This window comes from Condylura cristata, unplaced genomic scaffold (genome assembly GCF_000260355.1).
Source record: "Condylura cristata isolate star-nosed mole 26May11 unplaced genomic scaffold, ConCri1.0 scaffold00011, whole genome shotgun sequence".
NCBI classification, from domain to species: Eukaryota; Metazoa; Chordata; class Mammalia; order Eulipotyphla; family Talpidae; genus Condylura; species Condylura cristata.
In genome coordinates, this window is record NW_004567112.1 from 31,653,111 (window position 1) to 31,672,025 (window position 18,915).

At 46.4% G+C, this 18,915-nt stretch overlaps 1 protein-coding gene across 1 annotated transcript in view; it reads right to left on the reverse strand.

Moving 5' to 3' along the window:
* Nucleotides 1–18,382, reverse strand: part of SH2D4B (SH2 domain containing 4B) — a 61,674-nt gene extending 43,292 nt beyond the window's left edge. Inside the window, exons 1-3 of the mRNA XM_004680692.1 lie at nt 18,185–18,382; nt 4,916–5,079; nt 3,222–3,369 (exon numbers count right to left, since the gene is read on the reverse strand). Coding sequence (XP_004680749.1) covers nt 3,222–3,369; nt 4,916–5,079; nt 18,185–18,382 — 510 coding nt within the window. The remainder of the gene's footprint in view (nt 1–3,221; nt 3,370–4,915; nt 5,080–18,184) is intronic.
* Between the last annotated feature and the right edge of the window lie 533 nt (nt 18,383–18,915).

Sequence of the window (18,915 nt, forward strand, 5' to 3'; positions counted from 1 at the left end):
TTACAGACGGCTCTGACAGAGAATATCGCATCATGAATTTGGGCCATCCAGCTCGACTCCATAATTTGGTGTTGCTGACAGACACTGGCCTAATGAGCCCCTGCAGGCCTTGCAAATGCTGCATAGATTTCTGAGGCTCTTCAAGAAGTAAATATTCCCAGCCAGAAATACTCTGTGTATTAAGGATTAAATGCATTTAGCTTATTAATTTTTAAAATAGAAACAATTTTTAAAACAATTTAAATATGACAGCAATAATCTTCTTTGAAAAATGCATCAAAAGCCTGCATCAAAATGCATCAAAAGCCTCAGTGAACCTGAGGGCCTGGCCAGGTAACTATACTGAACCCTCTATGAACCCCCACAATTTATCATCCTGCTGTCACCTAGGAGACCATCAACCAGAAAATTTCTGGGAACTCAATCCCTCAGTAATCTCCTTGTGAACTTGATGGAGGATAAGAATAGAAAAACCGGAAAGGATGCTACAAGGTCAGGAACTTGTCTCACACAAGGAGGTGGGGATCAAAGGGATTAACATAGACATTAATCTAGCTATATAAACTATAAACTGTAGGGAGTGTTGAGAGCACAGACCTAAAGATGAAGATACAGGGATTAAAGAACAAACCATCCACTCACAGAGATGAGACCCTCCCTACTGAAAGAAGATGATAAACCCAGCACTAACCCCACAGAGGGGCAACAATTCCCTGCCTACCTGTGACTATGCAGGTGCTTTCCACCAGCTCTCTCCCTCTGCAGGGCAGCAGCCTCCTGCCTGCCCATGACTTGTACCATGTCAGAGCTTTTCTCCACTGAGCTCCCTCAGCAGAGCTTCCTCAAGGTTACATCTGCAACCATACAGTCCTGTCTCAGCAAGCCTGTCCCTTTCAGAGCAGCTCTCTTTGCCTGCTTGCATCTATGCAAGTGTCCTTCTCTTTTTTCTACTTTTTCTAAAAAACCAGCTCCTTAAATATAACTAATGTCTGTGTCATGCAGAAACTTGCCCAGGGCCTCTGAAAGCAGAGCTCTGGTGAAACCTTTCCCAGAGTGAACCCAAGAACCACCCGTACTCCCAACTCATCTCCAAAAACATCAAATTGAGCCCAGGACCCAGCTCCACCATCTTCCAGCATCGGGGCTCAGCCCACACTTGAGGAAGAAGGAAGCTGGAAAAGGCCAATCTCACTATTACAGACTGAAAAGGGGTTGTTTTCTTCCCTGGGATATTCAAATATTTAATACAAACTCCAACCATATAAGCATCATTTTTCTCCACTGTGAACTAGATTTTTGACACTATTATGGAATTCGTGTTAATTTCAACAGATTTAATAATTATTAAGTGGCTGGGCAGGGAAGTTCTCATTTATAAGGAGGCAAGCGGAAACCCTGAGGACACTAGAGGTCGCAAACGAAGGCTCCCAGGTCAAATCTGACCTCCAGCTATTATGTAAAATAGTCTTTGGCGACATAGTCACACCCTTTTGCTTACTTATGTTTACAGCTGTTTCTGGGACAGTAGGCCCAGAGCCCAAAATATGTCCTCTATGGCCCTTTATGGAATATAGTTTGTTAAGCCCTGGATTAAAGTTTATGACGACTGTAATTTCCTTCCAAATTGCTTAAGAGAACAATAACAACAAAAATGTGTGTGTGTGTGTGTGTGTGTGTGTGGAGACAATGCAAATGTGGCAAAACGTTAGTAATCAGTAAATTTGAGAACGCATGAGTATTTGTTTTATCTTTCTTTTAAATTTTCTGAGGTTTGAAGTTATTTTTGTTTTTAGAATAAATAGTGCCTCGCTTTAAAAATGAAGAGGATCTCTCAATAAATATATCTCATGGGAAAATTAAATAATAATATCAATATAAAATTAACAATTGTGAAAAGAGCAACAGAAACAATCTCATTCACAACAATAAAATAGTAACCCTATGGTTTAACTAAAAAGGAAACGTGGAGTACTTAAATAAAACAATAAATTTTACCAAGTTCCAAAAAATAAAAGAGCATATATATATATATATATATATATATATATATATATATCTCACCTTATTAAGAATATTTGGGATTGGGAGGCAGGTGCATTTACAGATGTCAAAAAATAAAAACTTTATCAAAAACACAAAATCTCTAATAATAGGAAGACTGTACCACATAAAAAGATTTAGCAATTCAACATGGTAAAAAATGTCCATCTTCTACAAATACAACTATAGCATTATAGCATTTACACAATTCCAACAAAAATCATCTTGTGACTTTTGTTGGGGTTGGGCAGGAGGTTAATGATAAAATAATTAAAATATATCTCTCATAACAAAAACTGGGAGAGAAGCCAAGGACATTTTGAAAATGAAGAGCAATAATAAATTCTTCCTTCAAAGATGTAGTAACAGGACCCTCCCTGGTGATGCAGCAGCTTTGGATGCTTCAGTGCAAGTTTGATCCCCCGCCCCGAGGTGATCCACATGGCGCGGCAGACCTCTCCTAGCCCACCATCTGCTCCCCTCAACAGAACCTGCCTGTTCTGCTCCCATCACTCTCTGATGAACCCTCTCACAGCCCCTGCACCTCTGGTCTTACCCCAGTTCTGTATGCATAAATAATTTTTTTTTAAAAAAAAAGATGTAATAACAATGTAACAGCTAAATAAGTAAATAGGGTTCAGGGTAAGTAGTCAAAGAAGAAAATTCTACAAAGTGCAGAAGCAAAAAATTTAGGAGCACCCAGTCCAATGATGGGAGAGAATAGATTACAAAATAAATGGTTCTGGAACAACTAGTTAGCCATTTGGAAGAAAAAAATAGAATATTATATCACACTACACTTCAAAGTAAAGGAAAAGGAAATGCAAAAAAGTCAAAATATGAAAGATAAAAAATGTGGACTTACACTTTTATAAATTTGGTGACAGCATAGATCATTCTAAACATAAAATGAATAATAATGTAAAAGGATGATAAAAATCTAATGAAAATTTTAATCTTCTGAACATCCAGAAGTACTATAATAATTTATAAAGTTAGGATTTTTCTGGATTTCAACCAAAGCATTCTTCAAACAAGACTATGGAAAGAAATAGTCACGATTCTAAAAGGCAAAAATTATCCATCAAGAATGTTCTAGTCTGCAGAATGATCCATTAAGTAAACCAGAGATCTGTCACAGGTCTGGGCGCTGAGGTGGGGCCACCCCAGGCACGGCTCACCCTGAATTCCTCCTGGATGCGCTCCTCCAGAATTTTGGAAGCCTTGCGGTCCTCCATCTCCACTTTCCACTTCTCCGCCAGGATCCGAGCTTTCTCATTAGCCAGAGCATCCCGGAATTTCTTGGTGATCTCAGCCTCCTTCTGTCTCCTTCCAAGAAAATGCCAGTCGGTATAAACTCATGTAAGACACTGAAGTCGCAGGTAACAACAAAATTTCAAATAAATACAATGAGGAACCCTTTCTTAGTCTGTCAGAATGGCAAAAGAGGGGAAATATGCACTCTACTATGTAGGAATAGAAATCACTCTGGTTCTGGAAACCAGGGGTGAAAAAACTCAGAAATCCCATTTTTCACTCAAGTATACAAAGTTATATAGATCAAAGATGTTCATCAGGCATTTTTTCCAAGATTCATTTATTTGTGCATGCAAGAACTGGGGTGTATTGCAGAAGTGTGGGGGGTGAAGTATTCACCAGAGACAGACTGGGGAGCAGAACAGGCAAGTGTACTGAAATTCACAGCTAAAGGGAGCAGCAGGTGAGACAAAAGAGGTCTACTGTGCCATGTGTGTCACCTCCCTGGCCTGGGATGGAACTCATGTTTCAGTGGCTGGGGATGGATAGCTTGATAGTGCTGTACCTTTAACCCCTAATGGGGAGGACCATCAGAGGATTTTTATAACAAAACATAGCAAAAGCCTAAATATCCATCAACAAAATCTAACTGTCTCTCATGTAATAGATTACCATATAGTAATTTTAAATAGTGTATGGTAATATATAATTTCATTTATGAGTGTGTGAATAAAGCTGTTTACAAAGCATGTACTGTCTAAACATTCCCTGTAGTTCTTTGAAAGCGGTGGATATTGAGTTGTTACAATTTTACAATTAAAAATTAAAAGGCAAGGTGGCCCTCCCTGGTGGCGCAGCGGGTTAAAGCACTGCACTGAGAATCTGAGGCTGCTTCCGCATGAGTTTGATTCCCGCCTGCCCCGGAGGTGACCGCATGGCGTGACAGACCTCTCCTGGCCCGCCCGCTGCTCCCCTCAGCAGTGTACTTCGTCGATCTGCCTGTTCTGTTCCCCACTCTGTCTCTGGTGAAGCCTCTCACCGCCCCTGAGCTTCTGGCCTGTACCCCAGTTCTGTATGTACAAATAAATAAATCTAAAAAAAAAAAAATTAAAAGGCAAGGAGGTTGAGGATAGGACTTGGAAGTGAAAATTCATCTGGATTCTCAAGTTTGGTGTAAAAACACAAGGACTCTCACCAGGGGCTCAATTGTCCATCTTGTGTGAGAACTACAGGTAACACAAAAAGAAGCAGATTACAAAAATGAACCCATGCTGTTCTATTGCCCTGAGGACAACTCACTGAGGAAAAGAGCTGTGTAAGCAAGCGCATGCAGAGTGCTGTATCTCGGGACTCCAGCCTGCATCGTCTGGAGAGAGTGTCTCAAGCCCACACCAAGGACAGGAAGACCTAGACCCAGACCAGGTCACCTCTGCTTGGAGGAGCCAGGACTTGAGCTCACTGGGAGCACCTGACACAGGACAATGAAGCCCGCAGATGTGGTCACCGCAAAGCCCAAATAGTAGCTCCGCCTCCCTGCCCCCCCAACCCCCCACCTGTTGTCCTTAACTTGGCCTGACCCAAACTCAGGCCCCACCCAGCCCCCCTTGGCGCCTCTCACCAGAGCTCCTCCGCCTCCCTCTGGGCCTGCAGCCGTGCCCGCTCGGCTATCAGCTCCTCAGAGATCTCCTCGTAGGGCTTGTCACCGGGGCCTTCTCCCATGATCCAGACCCAGACCTCGCCGTCCGCACCCAGGAGCCACTGGATGTGCTTGTCACTCGCTGCCTCGCAGCACAAGGAGGGAGCAGAGAGAGTCTGAGTTCTTATTAGGAAGAATGACCTAGCTGGCGGGTGGTACACGGCCATCACCCCACTCTGCTGTCGCCTAGTAAAAAGACTCCAGGGAATCCCGCGTGTAAGTTGTGGCATCCCTCTCCCACCCAGGCTGGAAACGACACGCAGTCAAGTCAGCCTGCCGCAGCGGGTGACCCGGACAAAATTCCTGAACCCTTCAGCAGTGAGAACATCGGGCACCAGCCTAGCACGCTCACAACAAAGAGACCTGTGTCTGTGAAATACCACTCGGCTATCAAAGAAGATAAGCTCGTGCATTTGGGGCAACATGGCTAGAACTGGGGGGAATTATTCTAAAATAAGCGAGCCAGAAGGAGAAAGGTGAATACTGGACGATTTCACTGATAGGTGGACTCTAGAGAGACCAAACAAAGGAGAACTGTTAGACTGACCCTTGAAAGCAGCCTGTAGGTGGGAGACACTAGGGAAGGGAGGCAGAAGGGGAGAGAGAGGATGGGGCTGTGGGGGGGGGGGCAGGAGCTGGGAAAGCAGGTGGAGTGTGGGAGGATTGTGGGTACTTTGGCGATGAAAGAACTATGCTGACCGCACCTGCGGGGAGAAATCCTGTTGTGAAAAATAAACAAGGGTGTTAAATACAATAGTGACCTGTGTTACCCCAAAGCCAAGGCACCTACATCCCCATCTCCCTCTCCCTCTGATCCACGCGAGTGGTGAGCGGGCTTAGCATGCTGCGTGACTGGGAACTCACAGTGTACAGGAGCAAACATTCGGTAAATTGTCAAATACAATAATTTAAAAGACCCCGATGTCTTCTGAACTTGTCATTGTAAGGGAAAAGACCAGAACATAGAATGTTAGTTGATGGTTAGCTGCTAGCTGCTGTGTTTAGCAAGGTATTAAGAGCAAGAAATGGGATCAAAAAGACGTGAGTGTTCTACAAGTAGTGATGAAAAGGAATAGCAAATATACAGAAATTTGGGACGTTTAGGATTGAAAAAAAAAACTCTTCCTTCTATGGCCTAAACGTCAAGAAATGGAATTTTTTTTAAGTTTTTTTTTTTTTACTACCTGTAATAAAACCTCCAAAGTGAGTCAGCTGAGGCAGCATAACACTGGGACTCCAGTGCTCTGGGTTTTTCCCAAAGCCACTTTCTGAAGGTGACTCTCAGCCTGTGGCTGAGCAGGACATGTGTCCTGGGAGACACCGGCCTCCTCTGGCCAGCAAGTCCCCAAGGCCCTGAGGAGACTTCCTTGGACAGCACAATGATCAAATCCAACCTGTCCTCCCATTGGGTTCAATGCAGCCTGAAAGGTCAGACTGGCCTTGCATTGTGATGGCTCCCCCAGTCCCCTCCAGAGCCCTGCCCTCAGTGTCTCCCAGGAATGTCCTTAGTAAATCCCTTGTCTACATAACCCCTCCCTATTGCTAACCTCAACAGAGCCAGATAGCCACAGCACACTAAGAGCGCAGGCGCTTCATGTGTTTTCACTAAGAGCCTAAGGTAGGAACTTTCCATGGAAAGGGAGAGGCATAGAGGGGAAGAAGCAAAGAATACATTCCATTTATAAAATACGTGCAGAAAAGAGTTTTATTTAGATGAGACGTGGAAGCCAGCCAATCAGAAGCTTCCTAGGTTCGGGAGCCTGGACATTTTTTGTTTTTTAAAGATTTTTATTTCCTTATACATACAGAACTGGGGTAAAGGCCAGAGTTGCAGGGACGGTGAGAGGATTCACCAGAGACAGAGCGGGGAGCGGAACAGGCAGATCGAGGAGGTACACTGTTGAGGGGAGCAGCGGGCGGTTCAGGAGAGGTCTGCCGCACCATGTGGTCACCTCCGGGCCAGTGGGGATAGGAGTCATGCCATGCCACGTGGATCACCTCTGGGGCTGGGGATCCAACTCGTACTGAAGTGGCTGAGGCTGGCTTGCAATGCTGGGCTCTAACCCACTGGCCACCAGGGAGGGCTGGAGTGTATGTAGACTTTAAACTCCATGTCTAAGACCTGAACAACACTTGGGGCTCCACTTTGATGAACAGAAGGTAAGTATGGAGGCATGACCCTCAACACTCACCCAGAGGAACCCCAGGAGGAACATGAACATGGAGGACAGTGAGTGTCCATTCAAGGATGTCCCATCACTGTCCAGGCAGGGGGACATCACAGACCTGATGGGCGGGACTTCAGGAATGCCATAGTCTAGCGAATCAGTGGATCTCACCTTCTTCCCTTTTTTATAGAAGATACTCTGACTCTGCTTTACTGCTGTGTATTGGGTCTTTAAAATGTGGGATGTTCAGAAGTGTCTCTTAAGCCGCATCCAGGCCTTATGAAGACTAATGCAGAACCCTTATAGACCCTGGACTTTGAGCTGGATGCAGTGAATGGCTGGATGAGACTTGAGGGTCTATGCCTTAAGGAGGTGGTGAGTGTATTTATATGGAAGAGAAAAATGTAATTCGTGAGTGACCACACTGACCATTGGGGAAGTGACCATGCATTTCCTGGTGCCCCACCCAACATATGACTACCTTTGTCAGTTTCCCTGCAGTTCCACGAGGCCATATCTATTGAAAGAGCCAAGAGGATGTCAAAGGAATGTCAGAAGTGATTTGCCCAGTCTCATGCTGAGACTGTGTGTTGTTAGCATTCCTTTTTCTCATTCTCTTTCTCATCCATGCAAGAAAAAAGAAGTTCAATCCACGAGCCAATGTTTGAAAACAAGCCACACAGAGGAGCCACCCAACCCACAGCAAACTGAGATATAATCAAGAAAAGAGTCTTTGCTGTATTAGCCCACTAAGATTTCAGGATTTATCTACTACAGAAAGAAGTGTTAGTTCCCCTAATAATATATAAGGGCATTAAAAAAAATGGTAATAGAGGATCACAAGTTTAATTAGTACTGATCGAACCAGGAAAGCAACTACTGCTAGAGTTACAAAACTTCAAACTCAGAGTCGGAATGTAAACGGTGAAAGTCTTGCCAATCCTGTAAAAGCAATAAAGTGAGACTATACAGGTGTGATACAGACATCGGCAGTTTCCTGCCCCCACCCAATCTATCCTTTACGAAAAACTCAGTTTCCAATTTTTGAGGGAGGTAACAGCTATCCTCCAGTTTCCGGAGATATGAATTTCTAACCCAACCTCAAATGACAAGTTAAGTTGGCCTAAACCCTTCTCATTAGTATGTGATGATCTAGAAGTCCCAGATGCCCATTATTTGACAACAAACGTAGGCAATAGTCGCAGTGAAGGACTTTTCTTCTCCAAACAGATCAAGGCCCTCGCTCTGCTCTGTGACCTCTCCTTCTTCTTAGTGCAAGGAACGAGCTACTGAAAGACTTTTGCAGCCACGAGGAAGAAAGTCCCATGGTGAGCATGAGTAAGCGGAAAGACAGACAGACAGATGTGTGTCCTTCATGAGCTTCTTGTGCACATGAACCAAGACCACTCAGATTTTTGCTTTTGGAGAAATATAAGAAACTTTAAGAAATAACATTCTATAATAACCAAATAAAATGTGGTAATACAAATATGAAAAACTTACTTCATTAAACAGTTATTAGTCATTATTCTGCTATTTACAGTCAAACACATCCCGATGGATACAGGTCCCAAACAAAAAATAACTCAGAAGCCCTAAACCCTCAGTACATCCACCAACACAAAGATGTGAACAGAATTAATGCCCCTATTTAAAATTAGGTGTGTTAAAATAAAAATAAAATCTAGCTATGTGTTAAAACACATTTTTTTTTTCAAAAGACTGAAAAAAAATAAAAAACAATAAAGAGCTAAGCAACGATAGATCATTCAAAGCCAAGGGGGAAAAACAGACGTGGCAATGTCACAGAGCAAATTCAAGGACAAATGTATTAAACAAGACTAAAGAATATTATGTGATGATAAAAGATGCAGCCCACGAAGAAGATATAACGGTCATAAAACTTTATACAACAACCAGCATAGCAAACAACTGCATAAAACAAAATCTCCTAACAATAAAAGAGAATTTGAAAATGTATGTATAGTCAGGGTGGGGAGTCTTCTTATATTTCAGAAGTTGGTGGGTCAAATAGGTTTTTAAAAGTCATAATATGGAGAATTTAGGTAAGATAGTTAACAAATTCTACTTAGCAACTACAAAATGTTAATTTCCTAAACATTGAGAATACACTTGTTTTTCTTTTGGTCTTATAATTAGAAAAAAAGTGTATATGTCATATACTCTAATAATAAACAAGAATAAGAAATCAGTGAGGGGGAATAGCTATTAAAAATTCAGGTATTGGCCCTCCCTGGTGGCACAGCGGGTTAAAGCGCAGCACTGAGAAGCCAAAGCCACTTGCGCATGAGTTTGATTCCCCCCCCTGCCCAGAGGTGCCCATATGGCGCGGCAGACCTCTCCTGACCCACCCGCTGCTCTCCTCAGCAGTGTGCTTCGTAGATCTGCCTGTTCTGCTCTCCACTCTGTCTCTGGTGAAGCCTCTCACCGCCCCTGCATCTCTGGCCTATACCCCAGTTCTGTGTGCATAAATAAATCTTTAAAAAAAAAAAAAAAATTCGGCCCTCCCTGGTGGCGCAGCAGGTTAAAGCACAGCACTGAGAATCTGAAGCCACTTCCGCATGAGTTCGATTCCCGCCTGCCGCCTGTCCCGGAGGAGGCCATATGGCGAGCCAGACCTCTCCTGACCCGCCCGCTGCTTCCCTCAGCAGTGTACTTCGTAGATCTGCCTGTTCTGCTCCCCACTCTGTCTCTGGTGAAGCCTCTCACCGCCCCTGAGCCTCTGGCCTGTACCCCAGTTCTGTATGCACAAATAAATAAATAAATCTTTAAAAAAAAATTCAGGTATTATATAATCAAGAAACTATACCCCAGATAACCCATGAATCTCAGAGGAAGTCAAAATTATCTAGGTGGGAAAAGTTGCAAAAATTATAAGCACAAATAATGGTGTGTTCCAAAGGAGAATTGTTGGCTTAAAGTGTTCTCTTTCTGATGCTTCCATGAAGATATACCTCTGTTTTCCAAACATAACTACAATAGAACAAAATAGAAAGAAAAAGCACTTGGGAATACTAGACCTTCACTTGTTCTACCAGACACATGCATGAAGCGATTTTGTGACTGTTGAATGACTCTTAAGTGGCTCCCCAAGCTCAAAGCCACTCTCTGACAGAACACATCTTCTTCCACAAGGGTCACAATGCCCCATGTATGTTGGGGTGTAATAGCCTTGGGAAATTTACCATCTCTACCTCCAACCCCTACCCCCTTCAGCACTAACACAAAGCCCTGTCGTGTGCCAGTAAGCTGCTCTGGATTACTACTACTCACAGATAAGTTTCCTCATCCGGAAAAAATGACATGGACGCAGAAACGTTACTGGGCAAAATAAAGGGATTGGACAGGTACTAAGGGCAGGGAGCCAACCAAAATGTTTAGCATCTCGTAGACTATAAGTAGGAGAACCCAACTGATGTGGGCAGAAAATGAGCACATCTGTGAAATGCTAGGATAAAAGAAGGTGACCCCGAGGCTTTATTTACATCATGTCATTCTGAAAGGAGAAAATAGTGTGAAGACACACCCAAAGAATGTGTGCAAGGTGAACTCTGCTTCCAAACAGGAAAAGTCAGAAGTTTTTCTGACTTTTGCATTACTGCTTTTGTACATGAGAAAAACCTGGAAAGCAGTAATGCTAGCCACTGGGAGAGATAAAAGCAGGATAGCAGCACCTACAACCTGCTACTCCAGCCCAGGAAGGCACAGCTGGAGAGGGGCCCCAGGCTCAGGTTACTCAGCCAGCTGGTGGCCTTTCTCAGTGACTGTCCCACTGATCTGGAGACCGGGAGGGGAAGGAAGTGGAGCGATGGGGGCTGGGGAAACGGGGTGGCAGACAGAATCACTCCTGAAACAAGGGCTGATCGGACCTGGCAGCACCCCCAGTGCGGCCCCTGAGACAGCAAGGCAGCTCCATCCACAGTTGCTGTGGAAGCATGGGAATAAAGGGGAACACGGCATGGCGGGGTGCAGGAAGGGGGCACAGGAGCTCCACTGAAAGTGAGGTTCCCTCTGAGCTAATGGTCCCAGGCCAGCTGTGTCCTCCCCATCCCGATGGACCCAGGATCTTCGGGAACTTGTAGCAATGCTGGAAAAGGACAATCTGTCTGTAATGCAGGAGAGAGGCCCTCCCCACGCCCTCCTCACGGGTGGACCATGAGACTTCTGCCAGTCTGACTGCTACCCTTTGCATGATGTGGCCCACCAGTGGTGCTGAGTATCTTTGACAAGGTCATGCCCCTGTGACTTGAGGTTTTACTCCTGTGAATTGCTTGTTCCTATATGTTCCCCATTTCCCTATTAGCTGTTCGCCTTTTGCTGGTAGAGGAGCTTTTTAAGTTCTCTGGATATAAATCTGCCTGCAATGTTGCAAATATTTTTCTCTCATTTATCTCCTGTTTTGTTCTCTTTTTAATACCAAAATACCAAATTCAGTTTGGTATTCTTTTAAACAAGATTTTTTTAAATCTTGTTATATTTATCTTTCTTTTCCTTGTTGGGTCTCATTTTAAGAAAGTCTTTGCTCTTTTCAATCATCTCCCATGTTTTCTTTGACCACTTTTACAATCTTATTTCATTTTTGCCTTTTGTTTGTTGTTCTCTAACGACCTGCACTATAACCCACACACAGTGAGTGCAATTGCGAGAAAGGAAATGGTCACCTAGAGTGGGAGAGCAGAGAACTTGACTCTGGGTGCTCTGGGCTGACCGCAGAACTTGACCCCACCTCCCTCTGATTGCCCAGAGCAAGTTGCCTAGCTGAACTGAGACTCAGTGTGCTTGATTCCCATTGAGATAATAAGCTATCTCATTGATTTGATGACACCCTAACATTTCTGAAATCACCATGTCTCTTATAAACAATGATATATAATGGCTTCATTTCCAATTTTCTTAGTAAATAAATCAGAGAATATTACTCTGATTTAGATATTATGAACTATAGTGAATCCCTCACCCAAGTCTTTCAGGGTGAGATAACCAAGGCAGGTAAAGGCCCAGACAGGCCAGACACAGATGTGCTTCGTTTAAAGGGTTTCTTAGCTCTTAGATTGGGTACTGATTGCCACCCTGCCCCTTGTGCCTTCGTTTACAAAATCTGGGTCCCCTTTCTGTGATCTCCTTCAGGCTCTCCTACCAAAAACCTTTAGCTGAACCAGGAACGATGAGGCTCCTGAGAGGGAGACCCTGTGAATAGCCTTGCCACCCTCCCCACAAAGCACTGTGCCCAGTGCCCAGGACAGGGCTCTGAGCACAGCTCCAAAAGGCTGCTCCCAGAAGTCCCAGGCATCCCTGTGCCCCCTCCCCAGCGTTGCTTTGCAGGATTTGCCCCCCCCTTGATAATCCAAGTAGACCAACTTGGAAACTGTCAGGACAATAGAAAAATTCAAGAAGGTGGGGGAAGAAAATCCATATGCCCAGTAAGTGGTGAGTCCACCATGCTGGGAGAGCAAGGATAGGCATGAATCAGCTGTGGGTGTGGATGTGGATGTCCCCGGATGACTAGTGACTTGTGGGGGGTGATGTGCTGAGAACCCTAGCTGTGGGGGTAGGCTTGGACTGATTGGCCCCATCATTTGCGTAGTTGGACAAAAGAAGGAGGAAAGATTTCTCCTTTTCCCCTCAGAGGATGAAAACATTCAGGAAACAATGAAACTAGTACAAAGTGCAGTTAATGTCAAGTAATTATTTGATTACAAAAGCCCATTTTTTAAAAAATCTAGAAAGATTAAATAAGGAATGTGAACAAAATCAGTCTAAACTTCTTGATTAAACCAACAAAGTCATGGATAAGAATAAAAAACATCCTTATGTTTCTTGTCTACAGTAGATAATATTTTATTCTTAATAAAGACAGAAAAAATGGGCTCCAGTACATTTTTAAAGTAAGTTTTAAAATAGCATGTGCTGTTTAATATACATTTTCCAATAGATGCTCTTAAAACAGATGGTATCCGAAAACTAGTGGGGGTGGCGGGCAGGGAGGGGTAACAGAAGCAGACATACACTAAACAGATGCAGACAAAAAGCAATACTGGTCAAACAAAAACCTAAGTCAAATCTCAAAACATAAATAAGGGTTAAAATATGAAATAAGTGTCAAATCTTAAACTACGAAATAAGGGGAAAGGTAAAAGAATTACCTGTACTTACATATTATAAATTCCATTCCAGTTCGCTCATATATCTCAAAGCATAAGCGTATTGTGGTTTTTATACTTTTACTGACGATGTCCAAGGTCTAGGGAGAGGCCTCACTGCAAAGCACTAGTCTTTCACTCAAAAAAGGACTCAATACCAGGCCCCGCAATCAAACCCCATGACACACAACACCCACAGGGTCTTGGCACCTCCTCACCCACCTCCCCCCACAACCATATCCTAGGCCTTTCTCCAGACACAGGGATAGAAACAAGATAGCAAAGCCCATGGGTTCATAACATTGCCAGGATGCTGGAGGAGACAGACCATAACCAAGCAAACTGATGGAGGAGGAGGGGAGGGGGAGTGGAGGGGGCAGAAGGAGAAGGTGCCTGGGAAGGAAAAGAGGGAGGGGGCAGGAGAAGGTGGGCAGGTAAAGGAGGTGGGGGAGGAGAAGAGGAGCAGGAGGAGGAGGGAGAGGAGAAGGCTACCCATAGAAACAGAAAGTAGATGGGTGGTTGCTGCAGTTCTGGGACAGAAGGGATGGGAAGTCACTGCTTAGTGGATAAGAGCTTCCCTTTCGGGTGATAAAAACACTCGAGAACTAGAGACTGCACAACAGTTGAATGTATGAAATGTCACAAGTATGTGTTTTACCTCCAAAAATAGATACTGTCAGATGAGGTAAATACTATTAAAAAATTAAGCAGGTGATGTGAGAGAGATGAGAGATGGAATGGGGCTCACTCACTGGGGTGGTGATCAGTGAAGATCAACATTAAACGGCAAAGTGAATGATGAGAAGGTACCAGCCTCCTGAGGATCTCGTAAAGAGCCTTCGTGGAAGGACAGGGATGAGTAGACGTTGGGTCGGAAAGCGGGCAGAAGCCAGAAAAAGCACTCATATTTTCTTTGTGTGCAATGGAAGCCACTGAGACAGGGAGACACGTGAGCTAATCCTTGTGCTGAAAGGCACTTTGGCTCTGTGGAGGAAAGACTGTAGGGGCTGAGCATGAGGCGGGGACCCCCCAAAGACGTGACTGCTTTAGGCACTTCTGCAGGCAAGGACAGGACACCAGGCAGAGATGGTGTTCAAGGTCAGTACTTCATGTCCAGAAAGGGAACATATTGAGACTAGGACAGCAGGGCCTAGCAGTTTGGGTTGCCACGGTTACTGCTCAGTTCCTAGGAAACAGAGGGAAGGTAGATGCCCAGTGAGAGGGACTACATTAGGGCATGAGCCAGGCCCACGTAGATCAGGACTTGCCCATGTCCAGGGCCACATGCACCAGGAATGGCTTTAATGCTGAAGCAGAGGGTGCAAAGGAGGAGTCTCCTGCAGCCTTGAGTCAGGGCTGTTTCTGGTTGCTGCACAGGCTGAAACTTGAGCCAGCAAAGAGAGGGAAGCCCAGGGTGAGGGTCCTGTGGGGAGCAGAGTCAGCGGAGACAGAAGCCCTACTGGAATTAGAGCTCTCTGTAGAGGGACTTAGAAGTACTCCACAGGCTGGAGTAAGGAGGGACAGGCCTGGGGGGCGGGGGTGGGGGGAGGGCAGCCAGTGCAGGGAGGATGTGGGGCAGACACTGGGTTGGCCTGGGGGTGACAACCACCTCCCTGAGGGTGCAGCCTTGGTCTCAGCAAGAAGGTGGGAAAAGACGACTGGTTCCCAAGCAAAGGACGTACAGACAAAAAGGAGGTGGTCTCGGAGGAACCAGTTTCCACTGACAGAAACTGTCTACCACAGCAGACAGGTCCAGGTGGGGAAGCTTCTGGGTCAAAACTGCAGTGTGAACACCTGTTCCAGATAATGCCCAGCTCAGCTCTAGGGAAATGGGAAAATGGAGGGAGCAGAGGAGGGGTCAGGGGCTGTGAAGACGGCAGCTCCTCACATGGGGTGTGTCTTTTTCTGGAAGAAAGAAGGGAACTGAGGGTAAAAGATTCTCTCTCACAGGAACAAAATGGTACACGCTCCACAGAGTCTCGACACAACCACGCATTCCCACCGGACATCATATTTTGTCAGAAAGTTGGTACAACAGCAAATAATGGGACATGGAAAAAGAACCTAAGCCCAATGTCTGTGCTGTCCACAACAGAGCAGAATACCAGAAGCTTCTCAATCAAGTTAAAGTGAAAACAACAAAGGCATGTCCATGTGGTTGGGCAGTCTCTGTACCCACCGATGACTGCCCTGGCTTCCTCCTATGTGGATGCCAAAGCTGTTTCCCAAGATCAATAAAAATCCCTGAGGCCTATATCCAGGAGAGAGTCACATCACAAATGTCTAATCCTGCCTTCTCCAACATAACGGACAGCAGAATTCTCAGCACAGGACATGCCCTGCCTGAGCCCCAGAGACAGCCGGCTCAGTCCTGCTAGGGCCTGGAAAAAAAGAGAGGTGGAAGAGAGGCCTTAGGCGATGAGCAGGGTTGGGTAATGGCAGGTCATGTGCTGCTTTTACGCCAAGCCTTGCTCCTAGCATTCAGGCTGGCCATGTTCCAGGGATCTGTGTCCCCTCAATCTCTACAGGCAAAGCCCTGTCCATTTCATCAAATCAGCACCTTGCAGTGTTATCAGATAAGAGAATGAAGGATTGAATGAACAGCTAAACTCACGCACAGATCATTCACTGAATGGAATTCCCCAGGTCAGGAGTGAATGAACAGATAACCACGGGCTGCCACTTGACTCCATGGATTGAGTCATTTATGAGTTATTTCTCAATCCCTGGTGGCGCAGCGGGTTAGTTAAAGCGCAACATTGCAAGCGAGCCCGCTGCTTCAGTGTGAGTTCCATTCCCGCCCCAGAGGTGACCCACATGGCACAGCAGCTGACCTCTCCTGACGTACCCACTGCTCCGCTCAGCACTGTACTTCATCGATCTGCCTGTTCTGCTCCCCACTCTGTCTCTGGTGAGTTCTTTCACTGCCCCTGTACCTCTGGTCTATACCCCAGTTCTGTATGCATAAATAAATAAATCTTTGGGGGGAAAAACCTGTTTAAAAAAAATGGGGTCACAGCCTATGGGAACAGTCAATGAGATTAAGTTCCTGGTAAATGTAAATCTCAAGCAGCAGTTGGGGGTTGTTGTGGCTCTTTATCATGACCCCAGGACAGGAAGCAGGAGGCACTGTGCTTGCTGGACCCCGCAAGTCAGAAACCCCGCCTTCTGGTGCAGAGCCAGCGCTGACTCAGCACCTGACCCAGGTCTTCCCCACCTCCACCTAGACCATTTCTAAAGGCAGCACTGAAGCAAAGAGCTGTGATCTGAACAGGATCCCAGCCTGGGGTGCACACATTACTCCACGCGCTTCCTCCTCCTTCTCATTCTCTATAAATCAGAAAATTAATTACCCAGAAAAGAGTCTTCTGCACCAGAAACCCAAATGAGTTTAATGTATAATTTATACACAAAAATGTAAATGTCGATGTGTGGCAAATCACCGTCAAAACATTTTTGTAGTTGAATTTTTAAGCATCTGTCTTCTTCCCAGAAAGCCACCATACAGAAAACATGAGGCCCAGGGCTTGGGCGAGGCAGGGCTGGAACGGCAGCCTGTCATTCACCTCCTAGTTCAGTGTGGACGTTCCAGCCCTGGCACCAGCCGTGCACAACCGCGTCGTCACTTTTCCCACTGGGGTTCTACTGTGTCTTATTTGAAACAAGAATTTAACACTCTGAGCCAGCTCTGAGCTAGATGGAAGACGGATGGAGTATGGTCTCATGCTCCAAGGCTTTAAGTCCCCTGGGAAAGCCAGATGATGAATGACAATGACATTGTGGCAAGCTAGGACAGGAATGGGTCCTCCTTGCCAAGCCACTGCGAGAAGCAAGTATTTCCCTGCACCAGGAACATCTCTAAAAGACTTCAGAGGATGGGGGTTTGCCCTGAAGGAGCTTATCAGGAGAATGAAGCCAGGGAACACTGCAGTGGAGAGCACTGTTTGCGAAGACAGACGCTGGAGCAAGCATGCGCAGACAGGTGCAAGTGCAGCCAGGGGCACACACCAGGGTGTCCAGCAGTGAGCCTGACCAGGCAGCAGGAGCTAGCAGGAGCTTTGTCTTGGCTAGAAACCCTTGCAGATCAAGTTTGCGTTTTACTCTGGCGAACAGCATGGGGACCTTGATGAAGGGTGTTCTGGGGAGCAAAGCAGAGAGAGGACCAAGGGGCTTGCCAAGCTGTCAAGTGCAGCATCCACATCAAGGGGATCCCCACAGGATTGTGAGTCCTATTGCAAGCATGGGCAGCCTATCTGCTTCCGGCCCAGGAGCCCTAGTCACTTTCCTGCAATCACAGGCGCACCAGTCCATGAGCTTGACCGGCACATGATTGTATGCAGGTCCCGTGACCCATGTCGGGCACCTGCTTCTTGCCTGCAGCTATGACTGACACTCCCTGATACCTGCTCTGCAGATGCCTATCGGGGCTCCAGGTACCCCGGGTGGCTTCTCATATGATGGTGGGGGAGGAACATGTATGCATGCCCTTGCCGAGCACTTCTGTGCCCCACACTCAGGGAGGAAGTGCACATATTCATTGCTCACTGGTCCTGTCCCAGAGCCACCAGTAAGAGTCAAGAATATGCCTTCTCACCAGAATCACTGCCTGAGCCTGAGTGAATCCCAGAACCTAGATCTCACAAGAGACAAAAGTCCGCACCCCCAGCCTCATCCAAGTCCCCAACTAGCCCCTTTGCAGCCAGGAGCCCTACAGAACTTGTCAACATATAGAAGGCCCAGGCTAATGGAACCAGGCACTCACAAGACCCGGCGTCAGCCCTCGTCAGCCAGTGTGAAGAGCACAGCCCAACATGGGTAGTTCATCCACCTCCAATGAAGCCCGGGGTTGGCTTCTCGGTGACCCCTAGCCACATACCTCGCTTGACCTTCGGGGGCCGGAGCCCCTCCACCTGGGCCAGTGCCTCCCAAGCCTCATGTTCCCTCCAGCGCCTCAGTTGCTCCTCTCGCATTTTGTAGAAGAGGATGTGCTTCTGCACATCACTGAGCTCGGCAAGGAGCTCGGGGTCGATGTACATGTCATGCAGGATCTGCTGCAGCATGATGTCACTGGGGTGCACCCACCAGAGGGAAGCCCACCCGGGCTGCAGAAGGGATGCCCCAAGTTACTCCTCGCCCCAACGTCTCACTTCTAGGCCAGCCCAGAAGCTCCTTTTCTGTGCAGCCTCACTGCTCTGCCCCAGGTCCCAGCCAGCCCCCAACTCATCTCTCTGCAGGGCAGCAACCGGGGCCAGCAGCAGGAAATGAAGAGGCAGCGGGAACCCTGCACAGGCAGAAGGCACCAGGAGCTATGTGGTCCTTCTGTGGGCCACCCAGCGCCACGTCCCAGCTGTACCTGTGCCTTGGTCTCTCCAGGGCTCTGGGACAGTGGGAGGGGCCGCACCTCCTGCTCTGCTTGGCGATGCCTAGGCCCAGCCCTGCCTGGGCTGGCAGGTGTCGAGTGATCTGTTAGTGGAAGGTAACAATGACACCAGCTGTATCGATGACACTGCCCCGGCCAACCTGGAACTGATCTTTCCTCTGTAGGTAAGAAGAGGAGGAGGAAAGGGGGGAGGGGGAGGAGGGGGAGAAGGGA